The sequence below is a fragment of the Plecotus auritus genome, assembly GCF_963455305.1.
Source record: "Plecotus auritus genome assembly, chromosome: 10".
NCBI classification, from domain to species: domain Eukaryota; kingdom Metazoa; phylum Chordata; class Mammalia; order Chiroptera; family Vespertilionidae; genus Plecotus; species Plecotus auritus.
Window position 1 is genome coordinate 23336793 of NC_137785.1, and position 27966 is coordinate 23364758.

Consider the following 27966-nt stretch of genomic DNA (forward strand, 5'->3'; position numbering starts at 1 on the left):
TGAATGTGACCTTATTTGGAAACAGGATCTTTGAAGACCATAATTAAGTAACTTAAGATGAATTAGGGTGGCCCTAATCCCATGACAGCATCCTTACAAGGGGAGGAAAATTTGGAAACAGACACAGAGGGAAGAAGGCCATGTAGAGAGGAAAGCAGAGATAGAGGGATGCATCTACAAGCCAAGGATTGCTGGCAACCCCCGGAGCTGGAAGAGGCAGGAAGGATCCTCCCCTAGAGCCTTCAGAGGGAGCGTGGCCCTGCCTACACCTTGACCTCTGGACTATGAGAGAATAAATGCCTGCTGTTTCAAGCCACCAGCCTGTGGTCATTTGTTAGGACAGCCCCGGAGACTGAAGCACCCCCTTACCATGGACCAGAGACCCTCAGACAAGCAGAAGTCTCAATGAGCACCTGAGAAGGCAGAGGTACCAGTTTCTCCAGCATCTTTATGATGGGATTACATGGGTCTCATTTGGGGAACAGGGAGCCGCACCAGGGTGGCCCAGGGAAGCCCCCACCTGCCCAGGGTGGCTGCCCCTCATAGGAGCTCCAAGAGGGCTGTCACCGTGCTCTGCCCAAAGATGAAGGTGCCGACGAGCACGGACACTACTCCCCAGACCTCCAAGCAGCACCTGCCAAGTCAACAAATCCACGTCAGCACGCATGCCTCGGGAGTTTTGCATAGACAAGCCAAGCACAAAGAGAAAACATTATTTGAAGCCCAGTAGAGTCATCAATTTGGAAAAAAGTCCGGGTATCCCTCCCCTGCCTGTAGGGATGGGTTTCTGAAACAACAGGAAAGAAAGAACCTGAGGCAATTAAAAAACCTCCACCTGTCCTCTCATAACCTCAGTCCTGTTCAGTTTTTTATCAAAGCCAAAGAAATGGGAAGAGAGAGACACTAGTCTCAAACTCCCTGTCGATCCCTGTTCCTTTTGGGGTGGGAGGGGCGAAGCCCTCAGAAATAAGGGAGACGAAGAAAGCCCTATGTCACACGGGATTGGAACAGTGGCGAGGGGATGAGCGTGCAGGAGGCAGAGGTGGTAGAACTGGCCGCCACCAAGGCCACATCTCGAGCTTCATAATGTAACCGAAAGAGAGGGCGCAACAATGAGATGAGAACGATGATAATAAGATCTCCACACAATGGCAGGGCCGCCAGAGATATTTCTGGCCCCATTAACAAAGGCCACGAGGACCCGTTGTCATGGAAAGACCATCTCTAGTCAAGCAGTGTCTCAGAACGGCAATTTGGTGCCATAAACATCCACCCGTCAGAGCGGGAGAGCGAGGTGATCATGACGGGGGCCGCAGCGCTCTCAGAGCAGCTCTGATGGATCAGAAGGCCCTAAAGCAGTTCCAGAATTAAAAATATTGTGAAAGCCCATCACTAAACTATTGTGAGCAGCAGGACTTCAAAGGGGTTACAGGAAGGGCCGTGCAGGGGCCACCAGACCATCGGGCCAGCCCTAAGCCCAGGCAGATGTAGGCACATCCAGAAAAACCCTTCACCCAGAATGGTGGTCGGCAAACTCATTAGTCCACAGAGCCAAATATCCACAGTACAACGACTGAAATTTCTTTTGAGAGCCACATTATTTAAACTTAAACTTCTTCTAACACCACTTCTTCAAAATAGACTCGCCCAGGCCATGGTATTTTGTGGAAGAGCCACACTCAAGGGGCCAAAGAGCCGCATGTGGCTCGCGAGCCGCGGTTTGCCGACCACTGACCCAGAAGAAAACAAGCCGAGCTAAGCTTTGTGACGGCCAAGCTTGGGGAGTGGGAGACAGAGCCCCGGCCTGCAGGTGGGACCCAAGGCCATGGCTGCTATGACTTACGAGCGTCTGAACTGGGCTGAATGGTGGTCCCCTAATTCACATCTACCTGGAACCTGTGAATGTGACCTAGAGTCTTTGTCAGGAAGACCCTGAGTCCACATAAAGCTCCAACCACAGGCCACAACACTCAGAGCTGAAGGGAAAGATAACAGGCCATGTGCTGCCGGCCTGGGTTCGAGTCCTGGCTCAGACTGCCTCTCCCTGTGTGCACACGGCCCTACCCCCATTGCCAACAGTTTTCTCATCTGCAAGACGAGGGGTCTCCCTGGCCCCTGCAGCACTCACATCCTCCTCACTCAGGGCCCTTCCAGTGCCCACGTTGCACCCTCACTGGGAGACACTTACTTGACTCGTGGTCCTATGGGCTCGGTGCCGATGGCACAGATGAGGCACAGACCTGCAAAGGAGAGGGGGTCCCCGGCTCTTCATTATGGAACCTAAAGCAGCCCTGAGCTCTCAGAGCTCAGCCAACACCCAGCAGGGACCCGAGAGGCCAGCTAAACTGTTGCTCAAGGCCCCCTGGCTCACCCTGCTCGGGGTGAGGGGCACAGTGCTGTGGCTGAGGCCTGCTGTGCGTCCCAGCTCAACATCTCCCTGAAACCTGGGCCCCTGAGCCTCAGTCTCACAGATGACACTGATGCACAGCTGCGTGCCAGGGTCTCTGTGAGATGTTCAGGGCCACACTCGGGCTGACACCTCAGATGAGTTCAACAACTGGCAGCTTTTCCTTCCTTTCTCTCCTTTTTCTTTGTCTCCGCTCCCCCACCTTCCCCCCGCGCCCGCCCCCCCCCCCCCCCCGCAATAATTCTGCTGGGATTTGAAGCCAGACAGCTCTGCCTAAAGCTCCATGGCATGTCCCTATCCCAAACCTGTCCCCACCAGTCCTTCCCAGCACGAGAAACAGCTGGAGCTAATGGCACCACCCAGGTCATGGGCACCGAGGCCGACGCGTGTATCTTTCAGACCCCAAATGAGCATGACTGCGGCAGCAGCTGGACCAGGAGGCCAAGGGGGCATGCTGACCGCAGCACTGTCATGTGACAGTGCTTCCCAGAGCCGGGGCAGCCGGGCTGGGTTTCCGCCCTGAGACCACAGAACCTCCGTCCGGGGCTCCTCCTTGTAGGCAGAAGGGCTTTAGGGCGATGCAAGTGTGGCCCGGAGGCCTCGGCCTCCACGGTTCACCCTCAGGACATTTCGAGATTCACTAACATTGGGAAAGTTTCCCACGAAATTGTCAGAAACTGCCTTCCAGGTCGGGGGATAAGGTGGGACAAAGATTTCATGGGTGCCTTTGGACCTTATGAATGTCATATAATTGAAAACATTTTTAAGAAATAAAGTCCTGCAGTGAGTGGCAGCAGTGGGAGGTGGACTTGGGCCTGCTACACGCTCGCCATGCCACCGGGAGGCCCCCAGGCCTCGGTCCCCATCTGCAGGTGGGAGTAACAGAGCCCCCGTCAGGAGGTCAGGAGTGTCAAGGGCACAGAGGTGTTTAATGAGGGAAGGTCTATAAAGCCACCAGCCCATGCCTGGCCAGGAAACAGGGCTGGGAACCATCCTGTCTACACAGGGCTCCTGCCTCCAGACCCCTGACCCCCAACACAGGGACTCCCTGCTGAGAGGAGCGGCGGGGGAGGGGGGGCGGGGACGGGTATGGGAGCCGGGGAGAGACAACAAGCAGGCAGGAGGCCCGGGAAGCGGCACCTCACCTGGGAAGATGAAGATGAAGAAGGAACTGATGCCACCGATGATGCCGATGATCTCGCTGAGGTCCGGCAGGAACAGGGCCATGGCGAGCGTCACGGTGACCCACAGGACAGTCAGCAGCCCCGAGGGGTTGGCCAGGGCCCTGGGCCCACAGGCCTGGCAACAGCTCCTCCTCCAGAAATCCTGCATCACCGACCTGGAGGCCACGCCAGCACAGGCACACACGGCTCCGGGCTCTGGCCCTCACCTGCCTGCCTTCGGGCGCCTAGAGCCCCACCCCATGCGTGCCCGGCACACCTGGCAGGGCTCCGGTTCCACACCAGGGGCTCTATTCCCCAGGCACCGCGCCAGCTCTCGGGGGTCAGTCCGTGTCAGGCCGCCGGCAGCGAGGGGCCACGCAGTGGGTGGTCAAGGGCCGGCTGGAGACCAGGCTCCAGTGCTGACGCTGCTCCCTGTTGATGCTGGGCCAGTGACCTATTACCTGACCCGTTTACTCCTCTACGAAGCAGAGATGATGGCCGTCCCACAACACACTGGCTAGCAGTGCCTGGCGCAGCTAAACCATGATCAGTATCCGTGCCCTGCGCCGAACACACCCACCCCGAGCCAGCTCACCTCCCCAGGAAGAGCACAATGGGGTAGACGGTCACAATGGAGATGGCGAAGAGGACTCGGGCCACGATGATGACCCCGTCGTCACCGGGGTAGGACATCAGGATGTCGGCAGAGACTTCAGTCCCGAAGGTCAGGAAGCCATACATGCCTGGGAGGGAGGAAGGTGGGGCAGGGAGCTGATTAGAAAAGGCTGGGCTCCTCCCAACTCTGATACACCCACCGGCTTCTACCACCTGTAAGGCTTTTCCTAGGAGCCGACAGAAGGTTCTGGAAGAGTTCTCTGTTCTGCCATTTCCCAAGGTGTTCCTGTCCTCAGCCTATGGAGACTCTGTTCCTCTGACTCAAAACTCCCACTGGGCAAAACTACCGCGAACCCTTCTTCCAAATAGCCCACGAGGGGCCTGGTCATGGAGTGGGCACTGCAGGGGCACACAGCGCTCTGAAAACGGTATCAGTGCCTTTCATGCCCGTCATCCCACTCCGACAGCACCTACAGAAAGCCACCGGCAGTGCACTCACTTTCCTGATGGGGAAGACCAAGACCCAAGGTGTCAACCATTGCCAGAATCACACAGACAGCACAGAACTGGGCACAGGGCACCAGGCCCCTTGCCTGCAACCCAATGCTGCCTCTCACAGCCTAGTCACCTGCCCTGCCCTGAGACACCCATCTCTGGCCAAGAGCTGTGGCTCACTTTAATCTCATGATCCTACTGGCCCTCGACCTGAGCCATCTGGATGTGACTCTCAGTGACCAGGTCATGGCCCTCCTACGCAGGGTCCACAGCCTGACAGGGACCTCCCTCGCTTGGGGAGAGGTCGCCCAGCAAGTTTTTTTTTTTTTTAAATAAATCTTTATTCAGATTATTACAATTATTTCTCCTTTTTCCCCCCCATAGCTCCCCTCCACCCATTTCCCACCCCACCTTCTGCCCTTACCTCCCCCCCACTGTCCTCATCCATAGGTGTATGATTTTTGTCCATTCTCTTCATGAACCCCCCATACCCCTTTCCCCCTGAGAATTATCAGTCCACTCCCTTTCTATGCCCCTGATTCTATTATATTCACCAGATTATTCTGTTCCTCAGGTTTTCAATTCACTTGATTTTTAGGTTCGCTTGTTGATAAATATGTATTTGTTGTTCATAATTTTTCTCTTTACTTTTTTCTTCTTCCTCTTCTTTAAGAATACCTTTCAGCATTTCATATAATACTGGTTTGGTGGTGATGAACTCCTTCAGCTTTTTCTTATCTGTGAAGCTCTTTATCTGCCCTTCAATTCTGAATGATAGCTTTGCTGGGTAGAGTAATCTTGGTTGTAGGTTCTTGCTATTCATCACATTGAAAATTTCTTGCCACTCCCATCTGGCCTGCATAGTTTCTGTTGAGAAGTCAGCTGACAGTCGTATGGGTGCTCCCTTGTAGGTAATTAACTGTTTTTCTCTTGCTGCTTTTAATATTCTCTCTTTGTCTTTTGCTCTTGGCATTTTAATTATGATGTGTCTTGGTGTGGTCCTCTTTGGATTCCTTTTGTTTGGGGTTCTGTGCGCTTCCTGGACTTGTACATCTATTTCTTTCACCAGGTGGGGGAAGTTTTCGGTGATTATTTCTTCAAATAGGTTTTCAGTATCTTGCTCTCTCTCTTCTTCTGGCACCCCCATAATTCTGATGTTGGTACGCTTGAAGTTGTCCCAGAGTCTTCTTACATTATCTTCAACTTTTTGGATTTTTTTTTTTGCTTTTTGCTTTTTCGGTTGAGTGTTTTTTGCTTCTTTGTATTTCAATTCTTTGACTTGATTCTTGTGTTCCTCTATTCTGTTTCTGGGTCTCTGTATAATATTTTTTATTTCAGTCAGTGTATGTTTAATTTCTAGTTGGTCCTTTTTCATATCTTCGAGGGTCTCGTTATATTTATCGGCCTTTTCTAGGATATTCTTAAAAAGTCTTATAACCGTGGTTTTGAATTCTATATCCAGTCGTTTGTTTTCCTCCATTTCTTTCGTTTGTGATCTGATTCTTTGACCCCGCATTTTCACTGATTCCCTGAGTTGGTAAGGTAGATATTTGTGCTAGGTTTCCAATATGGCCCAGTGGGTCTGCTTCCCCAGTTAACCTGAGGTGGACACTCTTGGTGCACCCCTTTGTGGACTGTGTGTACAGCCTTGTTGTAATTAAGTCTTTATTGTTGTTGGTATCACTGGGAAGAATTGACCTCCGGGCCAGTTGGCTGTAAGGATCAGCTGTGTCTATGCTGGGAGAAGTTTGGTGCTGGAGACAGCCTTATAGGATTAGACTTGCCAAATTGCAATAGGCTCTGTGCTCAGCTTGGATGGGGTGGAGTCTCAGTCTTGGCTTCCTGTCAGCCTTGCCCTTGCGCGCATGTGCGCTTTCAGTCCTCCGCCTTCCCCGGTTCCCGAGTCTCCACCCGAGAGTCCAGACTCCCCCCACAAGAGCGTGGGTCCCCAGGGGCTCGCCTGGAACTGGGGTTCACTGCAGTCAGAACTGGGGCTCAATGCAGTCAGAATCCTCTGACTCCCTTCCACTAGGGAAAGCCTGTGGCAACTTCCGCAGCCTTTGTGCGCACTGGCCCGCGCGCGCCTTCAGACTTCTGCCTTTCCCAGCTCGAGTCTCCGCCCGAGAGTCCAGACTCCCCCCGTAAGAGCGTGGGTCCCCAGGGGTTCGCCCGGAACTGGGGTTCAGTGCAGTCAGAACTGGGGTTCAGTGCGGTCGGAGGCTTCCTTCCCCCTTCCACCAGAGAAAGTCAGCCAGGCTCTCAGCCGCCCTTCCTCTCTGCGCGCACAAAGCCCCTTTGCCGTACCTCCAATTCTCTGTGAGCTTTTCTTTTTCCTTCTAGTTGTAGAATTTTCACTCAGCCAGCTTTCCTGTGGTTCTGGATGGTGTTCGTTCTGTCTTTTAGTTGTAGTTTTGAAATTGTTGTGCGAGGCAGCAGTTTAGGTGTTTACCTATGCCGCCATCTTGGTTTCTCCCCAGCAAGTTTTTTGAAATCATGGTGTCCAAGGCACCTGACACATTCTCTGCAGCCCCAGGGCTTCCCAAGTCAGAGGCCCCAACAGGCAGACGCAACAGCCAGGCTCTGGGCTGGAGGAAGGCGCCCAGAAGTCAGCCTGAGCCTGGACCTGGGCAGTGCCGTGGGCATGCAGTGACCTTGGGCAAATCACAGCCCCTCTCTGAGCCACACTGCCGCCACCTTTGAAGACCCTTCTGCGTATAGCACAGGTTTGTGAGCACCCGAATCCATCGAATCCATGAGAGCACTTTGCAAACTGCTACCCAGATGTAATGCGATGATGACCATTGTTATCACTGTCCCATCAGGCAGCGGCAGGCGGGGGCACAAAACAGGGAGGGGCCCTGGAGACAGCCAGGCCAGGGTTAGGGTCACAGCTTTGCCACCTTGTTTGGAGACCTTGGCCAACCCATGACCCTGCAGGCCCTGGACCTTCTAAGCCTCAGTTTGCTCATCTATAAAGTGGGGACTTTCCTAGGGTGTGTTAAGGATTAAATGAGAGAAGGCACCCGAACTGCATAGCGCTGTGCTTTGCACACTGTAAGCTCTCTATAAATACTCATTATTCTCATTTCTCCTGCCAATCCCTACCCCAGTGTCCCAGGCAGGGCCTTACCTGTCAGCGAGTAGACAAGGCAGCAGGCCAGCAAGGACAGCACAGAGACCAGGGCCCAGTGGGACAGGCGCTGGTTGCGCATGCTGCAGTAGATGGAGACGGCAGCTTCGTGACACTAGAAGACAGGCGGGTGCAGTGGGTAGCTGGGCATTGGACTCACCCAGAACAATCTCAAAAGTGTCAGTGGCCCAAAATACCGGAAACCACCGAATGTCCACCAGCAGTAAGAGGCTTAAGTGAATCACTAGATATTCATTTGGTGGAATATTACATGGCAATGAAAAAGGATGAACACACTATGCACCTCAACAAGACAGGACCCCACAGCTTTGATGTTTTTGCAAAGGAAGCCAGACACGAAAGAACATTTTCCTGTACGTGAAGTTCGAAGTACAAGCCAAAGCAGCCCGAACAGGGGCCATCCTGGGCGTTGTAGGATATGGATGCATCCCTGGCCTCGACCCACTGGGTGCCAGGAACATCTGCCCCCAGTGTTACAACCAAAAATGTCTCCGGACAGTGCCAAACTCCCACTGGGGGCGGGGCACAATCACCCCCACTGAGAACCACCACTTATGGCGACACAGGCAGAACGGTGGTGTGGGTGGGCTGGATGTTACTCGCTGGAAAATGTCTCGAGGGGCCTTCCATAAAAGCTGGCGATGTTCTCTATCCTGACTGGGGTGGTGCTGCACAGAGCACACAGACTTGTGATTCGTATGTTTCACAGTATGACTGTACCGTCATAAATTTAACATAAACTACACTTAGCCCATGCCAGGAGCCCACCTGTGCGGGGCGTTGTTCCCTGGGCAGTCCTGGGCAGGGTGTCTCACAGGCAGCCAGGAGGCCCTGACGCGCAGGCAGGGCTGAGAGGCGCCGTTGTATCTGGACGTGCCCTGTGGGTTTGGGACCTTCCCAGGCTCCTGAGTCAGGGTTCCCACTGTCACGTCACATGCTCACTCACTTCTGAGTAAAACCAAACGTGCTGATCTACTCCTGCCCACTCTCCAGGCTTGGGCCCACTCCTCTCACTCACTGAGCAAGGCCCACCTGTCCTGCGTGACCCCAGGGCCTTTGCTCCGGCCGTTTCCTCTCCCTGGGCTTCTCTCCTGGCCGGGCAGCTCCTTCTCACGCCTAAGGAAGCCCCCCAGGCAGGCCAGGTTCCTCTCTCACGTGTTCTCCCCGCCTTACTCCCCCCACACAGCAAGTTTGGGTTTGCTTGTTCAGCATCTACCATCAACTTCCTGACATCAAGGACCACGTCTGTCTTGCTCAACCCAAGCAGGGAGCCTGGCCCACCGCAGAGGAATGCTCCAGGGGTTACTCGCTGACCCATCCCTTTAAGTAACCCACCCAGCAACAGGGAGGCAAGCTTTCCGGGACTCAAATCTTATCAGTCTGACCCAGTGCAAGTCTGGGTACCACACAAACTAGCCCAGCGTGGTCCCCAGTGAGCTCACATGTACCTTCTAGGACAGACTAGCCTCGGGGCACCAGTGCATCTTCAGCTTTCTTTCCCGGGACTTCTCTGACCTCACAGGGGCCCTCAATCCCTGGGGACCCTCAACCGCGGGGTAGGGAACTCCGTGGACCAATGCTCCCCCCTCCTGTCTCCCAAACTCAGAGATGGGGAAATGCTTGGCGGGGTCTGGACGAGCCTGCCCTTCTTTCTGTTTGTCCTAAGATTCCTGGGTCACGTTTCTCTTGGTTTCATAGGGAAGCTACAACAGGTCCTCGGGGATGGGGAGGGGAGGCTGCCCTGCTGGAACAACCTGTGGGAGGGGCTGGCTGTGCGCAGGCTCGCCACTCGCCACTCGCTGAGACGGGATGCAGGGCAGAGGCGCCCACGCTGGCTAAGAAGTGGAAACTGCCTGGTGTGCGTGGCTGAGGAATGGATAAGCAAACGGTGGAATATGACTCAGCCATAAGAAGGAACAGAGCACTGACACATCCACCAGGTGGATGAGCCTCAAGGACACGATGCTGTGAGAGCTGTCACAAAGGACCAGCGTCCTGGGATTCCATTTACGTGAACCGTCCACAGCAGGCAGGCAGAGACAGCAAGGAGACTCACGGGTGCAGGGGCTGAGGGAGGGATGAGGGGGGTGGGGTGACTGGTAACAGGGTCAGGGTTCTTGGGGAGATGAAATGGCCTAAAATTGACTGTGGTGATGGTCGCACAGCTCTGTGAACACACCGCACCCCTGGATCTTACACTTCAGGTGGGTTAAATGCATGCTCTGTGAGTTCTATCTCAAGAAAGCTGTTGTTTGAAAAACAGCAATAGAGAAGTCCCAAGTGCGGCCGGGATGGCAGGAGCAGAGCCCGCTGCACCCACGCTGCTCCCGCAGGCCCCTCTACCAGCTTCGTGCAGCTGGTGGTGGGGCTGCTAAATGTGGGGGTGGTGTTTGAACCAGGCCAGGGCTCCTGAGGACAAGGAGACCTCCCCTCCTCGCACGGCCCTCCAGCCTTGCCCCCTCTCTCCCCATTTCCTGCCCTCATCCACACAGACTCTCCCAGCCAGACACTACCTCTGGCCTCTGGCCTCGGCCCCACCCCCACCCTGCAATTCACATCTTTTCCCAAATCTCCACCCTGCATCTGTGTCCCTGGAAACCTCAGCCAGGCCTCGGTTGCTAGGAGAATGGAATGCGGGAGCTGAGGCAAAGGTGAGGGGGGCACCCCCGGGGAAGCATCTGAAAAGCAGCCCCCAGTGGGAGCCTGCCACACCATATGGTGCTCAGACACTGGAGAGAGGGCCTACATCCAGACAAACAGCTGACAGCAAAATCACTGCTCTAGATCTTCCAAAATATTGGGTGTGCAAGAAAAAATGTGAGAATGTCTTATAAATGGCTTGCTAAGCCCCAGAAGTGATACCATCAACTCATTTATAAGAAAGAGAAATGGAAATGTTTCAAGATTTTTTTTCAAAAATGTTTCTCAAAGAAAATGCAAGATGAAGAACAGCAACAGGAGCCAGTTGGTGGCTAAGGGAAGAAAAAACTCAGGGTAGGAAGCTGAGATATTGTCACTCCTGAACCACCTCCTCTGCCAACTCGACGTGGCTTTGGGGTGGTTTTGCTATTGGTGTGGTGGGTAGGTTGTTAGGAGGCAAATCTTTCCCAAAATAAACAATGGAAGAATGGAGTCAGCTGCCACCTGCTAGGAGCCTGGAAAACCCAGAAGGCAGGGAGCAGAGCCCACGCTCTCCGCCAAACCCTCCAGCACCCCAGGGACCCCACCTCGCAGAGCCCTTTACAGCCCTGCAGCCCCACCAGGCATGCTCTCCCCCTCCCCCCTCTCCCCCTCAACTGTGCTGTCCCCTGTAGCTGCACCGCCCTCCCCTTCACCTGGCGCCTCCCATACATTCTTCAAGATGCCTTTCAGACATCAGTGCCTGAAAGAGGGTGTCTCTGGCTCTGCCCGCCCAGGGCTGTCAGAAGCCCCTCAGCTGGACTGCACACAGAGCCCATACTCAGTCCATGACTCTGTCAGACATTCTGCCCCGTACCCCCGCCACACAGCCCCCTGCACACCTTCCAGCCCCCGGCCTCCACGCCTCCAGAGGCAGGATGCTTCCTCGCCGAGGCCCCTGGGACAGAGATCTGCTGAGGACACGGACAACTCTGGGTGTCCTGGCATGGCGACAGTCCTGCGAGGGTTTTACAGACGGAGGGACAGGTGCTGAATTTCCACTCTGCTGCTGCTGCTGGCTGCCAGTGGGGGCCGGGTTCCCCAGTTCAACAGCAAGTCACACCTCACTGAACCCAGATTCCAACACACGCACAGTCTCCGGAAGACAGCCCATCACATCCTGGAACAAGCCTTCACCCCTCTCTCCTGCCAGGGAGGCCACACTCTCCCACGGGAGCAGGGAGTCACCACAGCCCGCCCACGCTAAGCTCGCCAACACAGAGCTGAGCTTACCTGAAAGCCAAAGCAGATGGTGGGGAAGACACTAAACACAGAGGTCCAGGAGGAAGGACTGCAATCAGACAAGAACAGGTGTTGGTTACAAAAAGCTAACTTCACAGGCACGTTCAACTTGAAGATGAGTCTTAAAGACCAGAAAGGTGTCACTGAGCATGACTGTAGAATGTATTTTTAATTATTGTGTCCACTCCCAGGAGATGGAAAGAGAGGCATGCTCTGTGTTGCACTTTCTAATTACATTTGAGCTGACATTTTGGTAACTTGACCTTCTCTGGGCCGGCAGAACTTGGAAAGGGCATGATGAGCAGGAACTCCCAGCTTCCCTCTGAGGCTGCCTGTTCCCGTGAGGTTAGGGCTGGGGAGCACAGGCAGCCTCCATCAAATAGACCCCAACAGTGCAGGGATGGTTTGACCTCCATCAAACAGACCCCAACAGTGCAGGGATGGTTTGACCTCCATCAAACAGACCCCAACAGTGCAGGGATGGTTTGACCTCCATCAAATAGACCCCAACAGTGCAGGGATGGTTTGACCTCCATCAAACAGACCCCAACAGTGCAGGGATGGTTTGACCTCCATCAAATAGACCCCAACAGTGCAGGGATGGTTTGACCTCCATCAAATAGACCCCAACAGTGCAGGGATGGTTTGACCTCCATCAAACAGACCCCAACAGTGCAGGGATGGTTTGACCTCCATCAAACAGACCCCAACAGTGCAGGGATGGTTTGACCTCCATCAAACAGACTCCAACAGTGCAGGGATGGTTTGACCTCCATCAAACAGACTCCAACAGTGCAGGGATGGATTGACCTCTTCCCAAACTCCAACAAGGACAGAGGTGTGCATGGGCAGAATTTTCAAAACGGTGGCCCTCAAGCTTCCTTTGGCAAGCAGCTCTACGTTAGGAACGTATAGTGAAGTGGGGTGTAAATAACACCTGCTACAGAATCAGGGTTTCCTGGTTGTGCCAGAATAATGGCCCCCAAAGAGGCCCATGTCCGAATCCCAGCAACCTGGGAATAAGTGAGCTGACAGGTGTAAGGGAAGGACTCAGGTGGGAGGTGATCCTGGTTATCTAGGCCCAAGGTGTCACACCAATCCCTGAGATGAGAACCTTTCCTGGGGGTGGGCAGAGGGGGCTGTGACTACGGAGATAGGGTCAGAGAGAAGGAATGCTGCTGGCTTTAAAGACGGAGGCAGGGCCATGAGCCACGGAGAGTGAGTGTACCCTAGAAGCTGGGCAAGGCCAGGAAACAGATTGTCGCCCAGAGTCTCCAAGAGGAATGCAGCCCTGCCAACACCTGGACTTTAGCCCCGTGCGGCCCATTTTGGACTTCTGACCTCCAGAGATGAGAGAGTAAATCTGTGCTGTTTAAGCCCCCGAGTGGTGGCCGTTTGTTACAGCAGCCACAGGACACTTGCACAGTGGTGACTCCTGTTCCGTGCTGCACACGGCGGACTTAACCCTGAAGGCTGCTCATGGCGCCTCTCCACCAGGCCGGGCTTCCCACACTTTCCTCAACAGCCAGGCTTCCTGTTCACCACCAGAGTGCCCAGGTAGGCACGGCCCCATATGCCTGCCTACATCCCTTGGGCCCACATGTGCAGGCCCCGGGAAAGAGACAGTCTGAGCTCTAGCCTGAGTCCCCAGAGCACAGGACCTCCCCTCCCCGATTCGAGGCTGCAGATTAGCAGTGAGCCTGGCCCTCTCCTCATTGGTTCTTCCTTCTCTAAGAGATGTCCATCAGCATAAACAGGGGCCGGGGCCTCTGTCCCTTATAACTCATGCCCATTCCTCTCCTCCCCTCCTCAGAAGAACTCTTTCCTGCCTCCTTCCTTCTCTCCTGAATCCAATCCACCTGGGCCTTCACTCCCTCTCCTGCCCTGACCAAGTAATGCCACCAGCAGCCTCCAAATCGATGTCCAGGGCTCAGTCCATTGTAACCAGGAGCAATATTTGGTAATGATCATACCAACTTTCTGAAATTTTGTTCACTGACACCTGGGACCCACCTACTATTTTTTTTTAACTTTAAACATCTTTATTCCTTTCCTGTTTTAACACTAGCTTTTTTTAAAAAAAATTTAATAAATCTTTATTGTTCAGATTATTACAGTCCACTGTCCTCATCCATAGGTATACGATTTTTGTCCAGTCTCTTCCCACACCCCCCACACCCCTTTACCCCAAGAATTGTCAGTCCACTCCCTTTCTATGCTCCTGATTCTATTATAGTCACCAGTTTATTCTGTTTATCAGATTTTTTATTCACTTGATTTTTAGATTCACTTGTTGATAGATATGTATTTGTTGTTCATAATTTTTATCTTGACCTTTTTCTTCTTCCTCTTCTTAAAGAATACCTTTCAGCATTTCATATAATACTGGTTTGGTGGTGGTGAACTCCTTTAGCTTTTTCTTATCAGTGAAGCTGTTTATCTGCCCTTCAATTCTGAATGATAGCTTTGCTGGGTAGAGTAATCTTGGTTGTAGGTTCTTGCTATTCATCACTTTGAATATTTCTTGCCACTCCCGTCTGGCCTGCATAGTTTCAGTTGAGAAATCAGCTGACAGTCGTATGGGTGCTCCCTTGTAGGTAAGTAAGTGTTTTTCTCTTGCTGCTTTTAATATTCTCTCTTTGTCTTTTGCTCTTAGCATTTTAATTATGATGTGTCTTGGTGTGGTCCTCTTTGGATTCCTTTTGTTTGGGGTTCTGTGCGCTTCCTGGACTTGTAAGTCTATTTCTTTCTCCAGGTGGGGGAAGTTTTCGGTCATTATTTCTTCAAATAGGTTTTCAGTATCTTGCTCTCTCTCTTCTTCTGGCACCCCCATAATTCTGATGTTGGTACGCTTGAGATTGTCCCAGGGGCTCCTTACACTATCTTCATATTTTTGGATTCTTTTTTCTTTTTGCTTTTCTGGTTGAGTGTTTTTTGCTTCTTTATATTTCAAATCTTTGACTCGATTCTTGCGATCCTCTAGTCTGTTAGGTCTCTGTATAATATTTTCTATTTCAGTCAGTGTATGCTTAATTTCTAGTTGGTCCTTTTTCATATCCTCAAGGGTCTCGCTAAATTTATCGGCCTTTTCTAGAAAATTCTTATAACCGTGGTTTTGAACTCGGTATCCAGTCGTTTGCTTTCCTCCATTTCTTTCATTTTTTTTTTGTTTGTTTTGTTTTGTTTTTATAAATCTTTATTCAGGTTATTACAATTGTTTCTCCTTTTTCCCCCCATAGCTCCCCTCCACCCGGTTCCCACCCCACCTTCTGCCCTTACCTCCCCCCCACTGTCCTCATCTATAGGTGTATGATTTTTGTCCAGTCTCTTCCTGAACCCCCCATACCCCTTTCCCCCTGAGAATTATCAGTCCACTCCCTTTATATGCCCCTGATTCTATTATATTCACCACATTATTCTGTTCCTCAGGTTTTTATTTCACTTGATTTTTAGGTTCACTTGTTGATAGATATGTATTTGTTGTTCATAATTTTTATCTTGACCTTTTTCTTCTTCTTCCTCTTCTTTAAGAATACCTTTCAGCATTTCATATAATACTGGTTTGGTGGTGATGAACTCCTTTAGCTTTTTCTTATCTGTGAAGCTCTTTATCTGCCCTTCAATTCTGAATGATAGCTTTGCTGGGTAGAATAATCTTGGTTGTAGGTTCTTGCTGTTCATCACTTTGAAAATTTCTTGCCACTCCCGTCTGGCCTGCATAGTTTCTGTTGAGAAATCAGCTGACAGTCGTATGGGTGCTCCCTTGTAGGTAACTAAGTGTTTTTCTCTTGCTGCTTTTAATATTCTCTCTTTGTCTTTTGCTCTTGGCATTTTAATTATGATGTGTCTTGGTGTGGTCCTCTTTGGATTCCTTTTGTTTGGGGTTCTGTGTGCTTCCTGGACTTGTAAGTCTATTTCTTTCTCCAGGTGGGGGAAGTTTTCAGTCATTATTTCTTCAAATAGGTTTTCAGTATCTTGCTCTCTCTCTTCTTCTGGCACCCCCATAATTTGGATGTTGGTGCGCTTGAGATTGTCCCAGAGGCTCCTTACACTATCTTCATATTTTTGGATTCTTTTTGCTTTTTGCTTTTCCGGTTGAGTGTTTTTTGCTTCTTTGTATTTCAAATCTTTGACTTGATTCTTGTGATCCTCTAGTCTGCTGTTAGGTCTCTGTATAATATTTTTTATTTCAGTCAGTGTATGCTTAATTTCTAGTTGGTCCTTTTTCATATCCTTGAGGGTCTCGCTAAATTTATCGGCCTTTTCTAGAAAATTCTTGAAAAACCTTATAACCGTGGTTTTGAACTCTATATCCAGTCATTTGCTTTCCTCCATTTCTTTCATTTGTGATCTGTTTGTCTCCGCATTTTGGCTGCTTCCCTGAGTTGATAGAGTGGCTTTGTGTGCTAGGTGTCCTCTAGGGCCCAGTGGGTTGGCCTCCCCAGTTACCTGAGGTGGACACTCTTGGTGTACCCCTTTGTGGGCTGTGTGCACAGCCTTGTTGTAGTTAAGTCTTGATTGTTGTTGGTATCACTGGGAGGAATTGAACTCCTGGCCAATTGGCTGTGAGGATCAGCTGTGTCTATGCTGGAAGAACTTCTGTGCTGGAGACACCCTTATGAGACAAGACTTGCAAAAGCCTCTGTGCTCAGCTTGGATGGGGTGGAGTCTCAGGGTGGAGCAGATAGCATTGGTTTCTCATTAGCCCTGCCCTAATAGGCCCCTATGTCTCAGTGTCCTGTGGTAATCGCTGCAAGCACCTCTGAGAGAAAGCCGCCCTCGAGTTCCGCCTGCTGCCAGATAGTCCTGTTTCTCCCCGAATGAGTCTGGGTCCCCAGATTCTCGCCCAGAACTGGAGTTCAGTGCAGTCGGGAGCTTTTGTCTTCCTCCCACTTGACAAAGCCAGCCGTGTACTCAGTTGCCTGCCCTCTCTGCATGCGCGCCTCGGTACCTCTGCCTTCTGCAGTTCCTCTGAGTCTCAGTGTGCTTTTCTCTTTCCCAACCATCCAGTTTCACCCCATATGAGTCTGGGTCCCCAGAGTCTCGCCTGGAACTGGAGTTAAGTGCAGTTGGGAGCTTTTGTCTCCCTCCCGCTTGAGAAAGCCAGCCGTGCACTCAGTTGCCAGTCCTCTCCGCACGCGCATCTCAGTACCTCTGCCTCCTGCAGCTCCTCTGAGTCTCAGTGTGCTTTTCTCTTTCCTTCTAGTTGTAGAATTTCCACTCAGCCAGCCTTCCTGTGGTTCTGGATGATGTCCGTTTTGTCTTTTAGTTGTAGTTTTGAAATTGTTGTGCGAGGCAGCAGTTTAGGTGTTTACCTATGCCGCTATCTTGGTTTCCAACACTAGCTCGGAGACACCTACTATTTTCCTCTATCCTGGTTGAATACTGTCCCCCCAAATTTACATCCACTGGGAACCTCAGAGTGATGCCTCATTTGGAAATAGGTCTCTGTAGATGTAATTAGTTAAATTAAGATGAGGTCACAGAGGAGTAGGTTGGGAGCTAATGCAATGATGGGTGTCCTTATAGGAAGGGAAACAGACACCCAGGGAGAGGCCGCATGACGATGGAGGCAGAGACTGGAGCAACGCATCCACCTTTCAGCCAGGGACCACTGGCCACCCCAGGAGCTGGACGAGGCAGGCAGGGCCCTCCCCTGGAGCCTCCAGAGGAAGCCTGGACTGCCCCACCTTGATTTTGGACGTCTGGCTTCCAGAACTGAGAGACGATAAACTCTTTTTGTGTTAAGCCATCAGGTTTGTGGTCATTTGTCACAGCAGCTCCAGAAAGCTAACACATCTGACTCCCCACCCCTCCGCAGCTCCTCCTCCTCCCCTGACCTCCCAGTGCCAGACAGAGCACTGTGGGTTCTGAGTATACCACCTTGCCCAGCTCCGGGCCTTAAATGCCATCTCTGGGCTGACACCAGCCACATTTCTCCCTCCAGCCCAGCCTCTCTCTCCCTGAACTCCAAACACAGGTCTGACAAGCTACCTGTACCTTCATTTAGGCATTCAAAGCCGACTCCAACATCACACCTTCTGCCTCTCCCCCAGCTACCTGCTCCTCTCTCCTCCTCTGTCCTATGATACAGCACCACCATCATCCCAGTGCTCAGGCCAAAGCTCAGAGCCATCCTGGACTCCTCTCTCTCATGCTCTACTTCCAAGCTGTCAGCCAGGAGGGGCCACATAATTTGCGGGGCCCAGTGCAAAATGAACATGGAAGACCCTTGTTCAACAATGATGAAGAACGTTGGGATGGTGGCAGCAGGGCATTAAACCAAGTGCAAGGCCCTTCTGAGCGCAGCCCTGGGTAACTTCATAGGTCACATGCCTGCGGAGTTGGCCTGTCACCCAAAGATCCGATTTCAAGCCCCTGCTGTGCTCACACCCTGAAGCAGCTGCCCAGCAAAACCCTTCCTTAGTGAAGCTCTGAGTCCCCACAGGACACCCGCCCCCACTCCTGGCCTTGCTCAGGCTGGTTGGGGTCACACTGGCCTCTGTCACTCCTGCTCCCTCTGCCTAGGCATCGGCATCTCGCCGGCCAGTTCCACTGGCTCCAGGCTGTGGGGACACTGCTGCGAAAGCCCAGGAGCCCCAGGTGGAGCAGGCTTAGAGCTGTGTTCCTTGGCCTGCCCCTGGTTCTTACTAACCACAGCTGTGTCCGTTCTGGAGCGGGAAGGGGCCTTCGCTGGGACCTCAGGCATCAGAGACACCAAGGATTTCTCTGAGAGGAGCGGGGCTCTGTGCAAACAGTGGGGGAGAAGTGTCCTTCCTGCAGGATCCCCTGCAGCACCCCGGGAAGCCATGGAAGGCCATCCCCTCAGACTCACCTCAGCGCAGGACGGGGCTCACGAGCAAGGCCCTGGGGCCCCAGGTAGTACTGTGCCACGATGACCAGGGCCAGGTAGCAGGCGGCCAGGGTGCCTAGGAAGCTAACACACAGACAATGCATGACCACAAACACAGTGGGGTCTGAATGCGGCTCTGCCCACACGGGCAAGGTGCCAGGCAGTTCTCACGGCTCTGCACCTTGGATCCCCATCTGCACAGTGGGGATGATGGAAGATCTTTCAGGCAGGAGTGTGCCCAGGCCCAGGGTCAGATTGGGCCAGTTCCTAACTGGCCGCACCTGCGAGGCTGTGATGACCACTGACACCCTGTCTCTCCAACAGCCACACAGCCTCGGATGTGGCATCTAAGTCAGGACACTGGCTATGGGGAGGAGGACCCCTGACTCAGTTGGGTGTGACAAGAGACTGAGGGCTGGGGCACCTAGGGGCTCTAGTCCCCTACCCACTGTTTCTCTGTTTCCAAGGTAAGATGTCCATTGTTGCTCTGAACACAACAGGGAAACACAAGTTGCAAATTTGCATGAATATTTTGCCAGACTCTTCTTTTTTTCTTCAAAAATATACATAAGGCCACAGATTACAAAATGAAAAACAGTATGTGTATGTCTGTCTCTGTGCCTGTGTGAACGCATGCGTGGGCATATGAAGTTTGTAATAGTTAAATAAAACAGCAGCAGCAGGTTATGCCATTATGGTAGTTTTCTCTTCTGCTTCTCTTTATTTCCTATCACACACATATGTTACTTGTGTAATTTTTAATGTTTTCCCCCTTCTCCAAATGAGAAGGCCAATGCTAACAGCTCCCCTGGCAGAGGCGGACAGAGCCCCCCCAAATACCAACACCAACCACAGTGGGGACCCAGTCAAAGCCACTGCCCTGCCAGGAAGCCTGAAGCCCCGTACCTCGTGACTTTCTGGAACCCGATCTCCCTCGGGGCGGACAGGGGCAGGATGACCAGCATGGAGAGCAGGGTCAAGGTGAAGCGCTGGTCAGCATACCAGGGCTGCAGGGCGGGCGGCGCACTGGGCAGGAGGAAGTCACACACTGGTGGGAAGGTGGAAGGAAGAGGGGGCCGCAGTGAGCCTGTGACTCTCACCCAGCAGTCAGAGCCCTGCCCGGGCTCTCAGCTCTCCATCCCTGGCAGGGGTTGCCATGGGCACTGCCAGCCCTGTGAGTCTAAAGGGATGGGACAAGTGTGATGGGGACCCCATCATGTGCCACCACGAAGGAATGATCTGGCTGCAGAAACTCATTCGACAGATGCTCACTGGGCTCCTACCAGCCAGGCACTGATCCCCGTGCTGGAATCCAGACACAAGTGAGACAAATGACCTGCCCTGAGGCACCTGGGCCCTTATGTTCTTGTAACAACCTTTGTTTCTGCTCAGGAGCTCAGTGGGTGTGTGGGTTTAGCAGGGGCCAGGGTGGCTTTTTGGTGCTGGGCAAAGCCATGTTCTCTGTCATCGCTGCACAACAAGCTACCCCAACATGGCCTGGTGCGCTCACTTGATTATCTGCCATGAGCAGGATGTGAAGAATGAGATAGGGCTGAGCTGGCTTCTGTTCCATGTGGAACCCATGGGGGTCACTTGCGGGTATTTGGCTGGTGGGAGGGCTGGTCTGGAGAGTTCTCGATGGCCTCTCCACATGGACCCCCTAGTCCATGGCAGCTGGGGGCTCCCGGAGACCCAGGGAGAAATTGCCCATCCTTTTAAAGGCCAGACCTGGAATCGGCATGGTGCCACATTTGCCATACTCTACTGGGCCAAGACGCCACAGAGCCCACCTCTCAGTGGAGGGAACACTAAGAACCTGGGACTGTTTTATTCCACCACATAAGATGGAGAATTTGTAGTTCGTATCAGAGGCAAGACAGATGGGTGGGGGAGGGGAGAGGAAAGGGGAGATGGCAAGGTGGCTTGAGGCTGGAACCTGTGGGGTGAGAGGGCCCCTACAACCCCACTGGGGGGTGGCTGAGAACTGACTACTCGCACTGCCCTTTCTTTGTCCTCACCAAATGCTCAATAAAGCCAGCCATGCAAACAAATGCCTTATGAGAATAGCTTACTTCTACTGCAATGACGCAAGGCGACGGTTCCACATCGAGGTCACTGTACAGAGATGCCCATGCAGGAGGAGGAAGCAGGTTTTCTGGGCCAGAGATGCCAAGAGAATGCATGCACCAAAGCTGCAGAGATCTGGGTGCATGTCAGAGCCCGCGTGGGCAAGCCCTTCCACTCCACTGATCTCCTGCAGCCAGAAACCCAGCTCTGACGCCATGGATACTCTGACTCCTGCCTGAACCCGCACTTCCTGGGACATTCCTTGACGCCCTCAGTACCAGTCACTTAGAGTCAACTCATCTGTACCCAATACATTCAGTGACTTCCCCAACCTCTAGGTAGTCCTACTCCTGAGAAGCCTGGACTTGCTCCAGAAAGACCCCGCACCGCCCGCCCCCCCCCCCTCCGGCCCCGGACCACCCAAATACCTAACCAGAAACACACACACAATGTCCTCTCCTCCCCAGTCTCCCCGCCCCCCCCCCCCCCCCCCCAGAACCATGTGGCCTGTATCTAATCAACTCTAATCACGCTGGGCTCTACAGCTGAGCCTGCACGCAGCTTCAGAATCTTCCTCACACGGCGTGCTACGGCCCGGTGACCCGAGGCGAAACTGATGTGGCCTCGACTTGCCACTTGGAAGCAGGGCATTCTGTACTCATTTATCCACCGTAGGCTCAGATCTACCAACCTCAATGCTTTCTGGGTAAGAGAGCTGCCCCAAACATAGAAGCCTCTAATCTCAGCACCCCAGAGCCAGGGGCCTTTTTATTCACAGTTGAAGTGACAGAGAGAACAAACCAAAGAAACATCAAAACGTCAGAGCGAAATCTAACCATATCAATAATTACATTCCAATTAGAAGTCTGTCTGAGATCATCAAGATGATTTAAAAAAAGAGCCCGACCCGACCATACGCCATCTATGAGAAATGCATTGAAAAGCCCATGTCAGTATGGTTCATGGAGCATGAACGGGAAGGGACGTACTGCATAACCATTAATCTGAAGGCAGCTGGAGCGCCTACATTTACAGTAGAGAAGGGTGATTTAGTGACCAAGTATCACCAGGGACAAAAGCGGGTATTTCATAACAATAAAAGGGTAGTTTGTGGGTGCCTATGACGGAGCTTCAAGGACCATGAGGTGAAACTGGACAGTTAAAAATGAGAAACAGATAAAATCTGCAACTGTGATTGCAAGTTTAACACCCCCACTCAGACGAATAGAATAACTAGACCCAAAAAGTCAGCAAGGCTATGAAGCCTTGGAGAACCTTGACCAGATGGAGATTTCCAGAACACTGCACCCCACACAAAATGCTCACCAACACAGAACATGTGGGGCCCACAGAGAAGTCTCAAATACCAAGAAGATGGAAATCACCAAGTGTGTTGTCTGACCATGATGCAATTAAGATAGAACCCAAAAAGGTATCTAAAAAAAGTCCCAAATAATTAGAAATCAAACCACACATCGTTAAACATCCTGTAAGTCAAAGAAATCACAGCAAAATTTAACAAATGTTTTGAATGGAACAAAAATGAAAATAGAACATATCAAAATTGATGGGGATGCAACTAAAGCTGTGCTTAGAGGGAAATTGTTAGTAGGGAACTAGAGGCCCAGGTGCATGGGGTTTAGTTTCCAACGTCCCAAAACTCAAGGTGTTATTGGTTCTTTCCCACAGGGGCTTCTTTGCAGTGGACCCCACTAGACAGCCAGCCACAGCCTGTCCCTGCCCCCCGCCAGGACTCTCCTTGTGCTGGTAATTACTAATTCCAAGTCTCCCTTCTCCAGGGCGTTAGGAGCTCAGGGGTGGTCTCGGTCTCTGCTGTCCTGCTCAGTGTCCCCGTCCTGTTCAAAACCAGGAGCCTCAGGGGGCATAAGGAGCACCGAACCCTGAGGCCACCCCACCTCCAGTGCAAGTACTTACGCTTCTCCAGCTGGTCCCCGATCACCCTGAGGAAGGCCACGGAGATCATGAGCAGGTTGACGATGAAGCAGGCCTCACACAGCTTCCCGATGGCAGGTCCACACAGCCTTCCAACCACGCCCTGGTAGGTGGCCTGGCCACTGACGGAGGCGGCATAGCCCAGGATGACCAGCCCACTGATCAGGAAGACCAAGGAGACCTGCAGAGCAGGACTGTGGGCAAGGGTGCTCCCAAACGCCACCACCCAGCCAGCTGCCCCTGGGGACTTGGATATGGCTCCCTCCACTGGGCCTCTCACCTGTAGAAGTCACGCTGCCTACGGCCTGGGGACCCTCCACCACCCTGAAACTAGAGCTGCAGGGCAGGTGGACCTTGCTGGCGGTCAGTCTGGCGGTCAGTCTGGGATTCATACCACTCTGACCAGATGGACAAATGAGGTATCAGAAACCCAGATGGTGCTAAAACTGCACGGGCTACATGTATACAAGGGTTATCACCTGAAGAGGCACAACAAATGCACCTCTATCAAGACACAGAACATTCTACCACCCTGACGTGCCCTCCTGTCTTGTCCCAGTCACTTTATGCCCCAACCCTGTCCCCAGAAACCACTGATCTAATACTTTTCTACTTCTACGTATTTTGGTATCTGGCTTCTTCCTCAGTGTCATGCTTGTGAGATCCAGCCACACTGGTGATCACATGTTGCTCCTATTTTTGCCGAGTGCCACCCTCTGTATGGGTGCAGTCACAGTTGCTTCTTCCAGCCTGCTGCTGACAGGCACCTGGTGGTTCTTCGTTTCTGGCTGCCGTGAATAAAGAGCTGAGCACCCAGAACAAGTCCTTTGGAGGACATGTTTTGTCTTGCTGGACATGCACTCAGGAGAATCGCTGGGTCATAGATTAGACCTGTTTTTGACTAAGAAATTGCCAAACTGCCTTCCCAAGTGCCTGTGCCACTGGACACCCCCATTGGTGCATGGGAGCCCCACTTGCTGCATGGACCTCAATGGTTTTGAGCCTCTGCAAGACCAATGGCTACCTGTCCCAAACTGAACTTGGTCTCCAGGCCTCCACACCCCTGCCTGGAACTGGGGAAGAAGAATGCTGAGCTGGGACATGCTCAAAGAGCACACGGCCCTGACAAGCAGATTAATTCTGTGTTACTCCAGATGCCACAACACAGCTGCTGAGGAGGAGCATCTAATTGGACTGTGGGTGAGGAACTTGGAACTTCTGAGCTGGGAGGAACACACTGCTCCCTTCGGTCCCTGAACCTTTGCCCACACTGGTTCCTCTGCCTGGAATGCCCTCACGCCTCCACCACTTCCCCTAACTGGGGAACACCTAATCTTCCCCCTCCTCTCCAAGGCCATTTCCCCCAGAAAGCCTCCCTGACACTTCACCCTAAGGTGGACTCAGCCCCCCATCTCAGGCTCTCATAGAACTATGCCTTCTTGGATACGCTATGCCTGCCGTGGGCTGAATGGTGGTCCCCAGAAGACAAGTTCACACCCTCACCTCCACCACCAGTGCAGGTGACTTACTGGGCAGTCTCTGCAGATGTACTTAAATAAAAAGGGATCTCTGCAGATGTAATTAAGGACCTTGAGATGGGGTCATCCTTGACCATCTGGGTGACCCTGAAATCCAATGACAAGTGCCTTAGATGAGACAGAACAGAAGACATAAAAAGAAGGCTCTGTGATGATGGAACAGAGGCTGGAGTGATGTGGCCACAAGCCAAGGGATGCCTGGGACCACCAGGAGCTGGAAGAGGCAGGAAGGAGGGAGCAGAGCCCTGCTGACAGACTGCGTTCACACTTCTGTGTCCAGGATTGTGAAAGGATACATTTCTGCGGTTTTAAGCCACTCAGTTTGTGGTCCTTGGTCTAGTAGCCCAAGGACATATGCTTACAACTGAACATATACTACAGGGTCTCCAACATCTCTCACCCAGAGCCTCTAAGCCAGGGGTGGGCAAACTTTCTGACTCGAGGGCCACAATGGGTTCTTAAACTGGACCGGAGGGCCGGAACAAAAGCATGGATGGAGTGTTTGTGTGAGCTAATATAAATTCAAAGTAAAGGAGCGGAGGGGAGAGCAAGAGAACCCTCTGCTCTTTCGGCTTCGCGGGCCAGATAGAACAGCCGAATGGGCCGGATCCGGCCCGCGGGCCGTAGTTTGCCCACGGCTGCTCTAAACTCTGTGAACACTGGGGCTGGGCATTTTTTGTTCACCATTTAGTCCCCAAAGAAGTGCCTGACACATAGCAGGCACTCAGTAGATAGGTACTTGAGGATGAAGGGAAGGGGGTGGGGGGAACGCCTCTGCCAGTGAGGCATTCGCGAGAGGGACCCTGATAGACAGCAAAGAGCCCTTATTGCTCATGCCCAGGCTCCGCCTCTGGAACTTCTGAGAGTCAGGTTCATTAAATCTTAGTAATCCTCCAATGCTAACGGGTCATGAGAGACCTACCACCTCTCGCACCACTGACCTCCTGGTGGTGGGAATGTTTAAATGTTCCCCGAGTCCAAGTTGGCCTCTTGCAAAGGGGCCAAGGTAGAAGTCTCCCAAGAGGATGGGAGAGGCGGGGAGGGTCTGTGTGCCCATTACCAGTCTGATTCCTTCGCTTGTCTAGGGTTTCAATTTATTCACGCCTTTAGACCACACTGTACAATGTGCAAGTCATACTAGCAGCCTCTATGTCACCAGGAGCTCATCAGGATGCACAGCCTCAGACCTGCCCAGCCCTGCTGAGTCAGCATCTGAATTTCAGCAAGGTGCCCAGGAGTGCTGCAGGGGTGTGAGGAGTGGGGGCCACAGCTCTGCTTCACAGCCCTGCCTGCCACCCTGAGACTGTGCTCAACCACACCCCTACATTAATTCCTCATTGTCTGAAAGGACAGCCTTTTGTTTTGTTAATCCTCACCCTAGGACAGTGGTCAGCAAACTGCAGCTCGCGAGCCACATGTGGCTCGTGAGCCACAGTTTGCCGCTCTGTTGACTAATGAGTTTGCCGACCACTGACCTAGACTCTCGATTCCAATAATTACAGGCTGTTGTTGTTCCTTGTGATTAAGCCCCTATCCCAGTGGTCGGCAAACTCATTAGTCAACAGAGCGGCAAACCGCGGCTCGTGAGCCGCATGTGACTCGCGAGCCGCAGTATGCTGACCACTGCCCTAGGATATTGTTTTCCATTGTTGTTTTTTTTAGGGAGAGTGGGTGGGGAGGGAGGGAGGATGGGGGGGGAGGGGGGAGAGAGAGAGAGAAAGAGAGAAACATTGATTGGCTGCCTCATGCACCAGCTCCAACCAGGCTGGGGAGAGAACCTGCAACCCAGGCACCTGCCCTTGACCGAGAATTGAACCCATGACCCTTCAGTGCGAAGGCTAACACTCTAACCACTGAGAACACTGGCCAGAGCTGAAAGGGCAGCCTTTCTGTTGCACCCATCCAAACACAGTTATGTTGACCTCTCTGCACATGGGCAAGTTCTTCCATTTCCACTAGGGCACAGTGCAATGTCACCCCCTCAGAGTCCTCTGACCACCTGTCATGTTGCCCCACCCTCTGTCATGTGACCCTCCTAACACTACCCACCATGTGAAATATCTTATTTGATATTTCAAGTATCTTGCATCCAGCCCTGTGGCCTACACACAGAACGGGACCATTAAGAACAGGACCATTATCAGCTGGCTGCCATGGAAAAGCATTTGGGATGCCTGTCAAGGAGCTTAACACGAAACACGGGCTCCTGGCAGCTAGGAAAAGAATCATTGCAAACAAAATGAAGCTGCGCTAATTAGTGGTTCTTCTCTGCTACAGCCGCTCAGCCCTCACTTCCTGGATAGGGAGCTCAGCTGGAAGGCAGGCCTCTGATACAGCAGAGGGCCTGGCCCAGCTCGGGTGGGGTTGTCCCAGCCAGTCCTGGTCCTGACCCGATCTGAATGTGGACCTGAGACCAGTGGGCAAGTGAGGTCAACTGGCCAGGCCCGTAGTCAGTAAACTCATTAGTCAACAGAGCCGCAGTTTGCCGACCACTGGGCCAGGCGATTGCTCAGAGACCGAGTGTTCTCAGCGCTTTCCCAGCAGAGATGTTAGGTTCATTGGATCCATGTGTTGCGCCTGGCAGCAGACTGGGCAGGTAGAGGATGTTGTGTGCCCAGGTACAGTTATCTTCTCCCCTCCTGAGCTCAGCGGGCAGAAAATCAAACCCCACAGATGTAGATAGTTTCTAAGACAGGCAGCTCTGCTGAGGATGCCGCCTGGATCCTGCCCGGGGAGCCCCCCCAAATCGCTTCCCAGGGTCTTACCAGCTCTATCAGAAAGGCGGGGGCCACCCCACCAGCCTTGAGGAAGGCCCAGGGGAAGTTGAGCAGGCCGGCCCCCAGCGCAGATTTCAGGAGGATGAAGACAGCGCTCAGTGAGGACAGACCGGGGCTGGCGGTCACAGGCTTTTCCAAAAGGCCTCTGCTTCCAGGAGTCTGTCCCTCCATGGCTAGAAGCAGCAGAAGGGTGGAGAGAGGAGACAGTCTTCACACTTTTTTTCCCGTTCATAGCTGGTATCGTTCTCTGGCTGTGAAAGGTCTCTCCCCAGTTGACCCAGCTATCACATCTCCCTCTTCCTGCACCTCTGCTGCCCTTTTCCTTGCTTCACTCATTGGCCCATCACTTCTCTTCCTCGCTGCTTTCCACCTCCAGAAATGTCGCCCCTGCCCCTCCCCCTCTAGCTTTCTACCAGCTTATCCTCATTCCTGCTCTAACTAAACCAAAGGACCCCTCCTCCCTCCCTCTTCTTCTAAACCTCTAACTCCTTCCTGCCCGTAACAGCCCTTGGCTCACTCCCCCCACTTCCCCCACCTCTCTGACAGCCCTAGTTCTTACCACCAAGTGCAAACTTCAAGGTGAGAGACAGTCCTTGGCCACCTTGGACTCAGGTTCACTCCAGGTGGTTCCACTGCATTTCTTGGGCCCAGAGGGGTGGAAGAAGGAAGATTCCAGCTCTGCAAGGATGGGTCATGAGTGAGTCGTGAACTAAGGGAGTCCTAAAGAGGTTTGGGTCATGTCCCAAAACCTAGGGGAGCAGGGCCATCTGTCCCAAGAACTTGCAGCTTCTGAGACTTCTGGCCTGAGGAAGTCTGAAGGCTCCCTCCCCTCCTCCCTGTAGGCGGGGCTTTACCGGACTGCAGTGGGAGAGGGAGCTCAGCTGGGAGAGATCAAGGGGCACACCTGATCTCATGCAGTGACCTGGGTCAGTTTCTCCAATGGTTCCTCCCTCCATGCCTGAGACCCCCTGTATGAGGGGGGAGGAAAGAGCTTGGAGCACAGCATCTGTCACCTGTTAGCAGTGA

At 52.7% G+C, this 27966-nt stretch overlaps 1 protein-coding gene across 1 annotated transcript; it reads right to left on the reverse strand.

Moving 5' to 3' along the window:
* Window positions 1-540: 540 nt before the first annotated feature.
* SLC38A8 (solute carrier family 38 member 8) lies at window positions 541-27111 on the reverse strand (the record flags this gene model as incomplete). Its single annotated transcript, XM_080645187.1, has 10 exons — window positions 541-634; window positions 2189-2240; window positions 3553-3746; window positions 4166-4313; window positions 7811-7925; window positions 11744-11801; window positions 18588-18689; window positions 19512-19653; window positions 22608-22806; window positions 26929-27111. 10 exons carry the CDS (start codon window positions 27109-27111, stop codon window positions 541-543), a joined length of 1287 nt encoding a protein of 428 aa, XP_080501313.1.
* Between the last annotated feature and the right edge of the window lie 855 nt (window positions 27112-27966).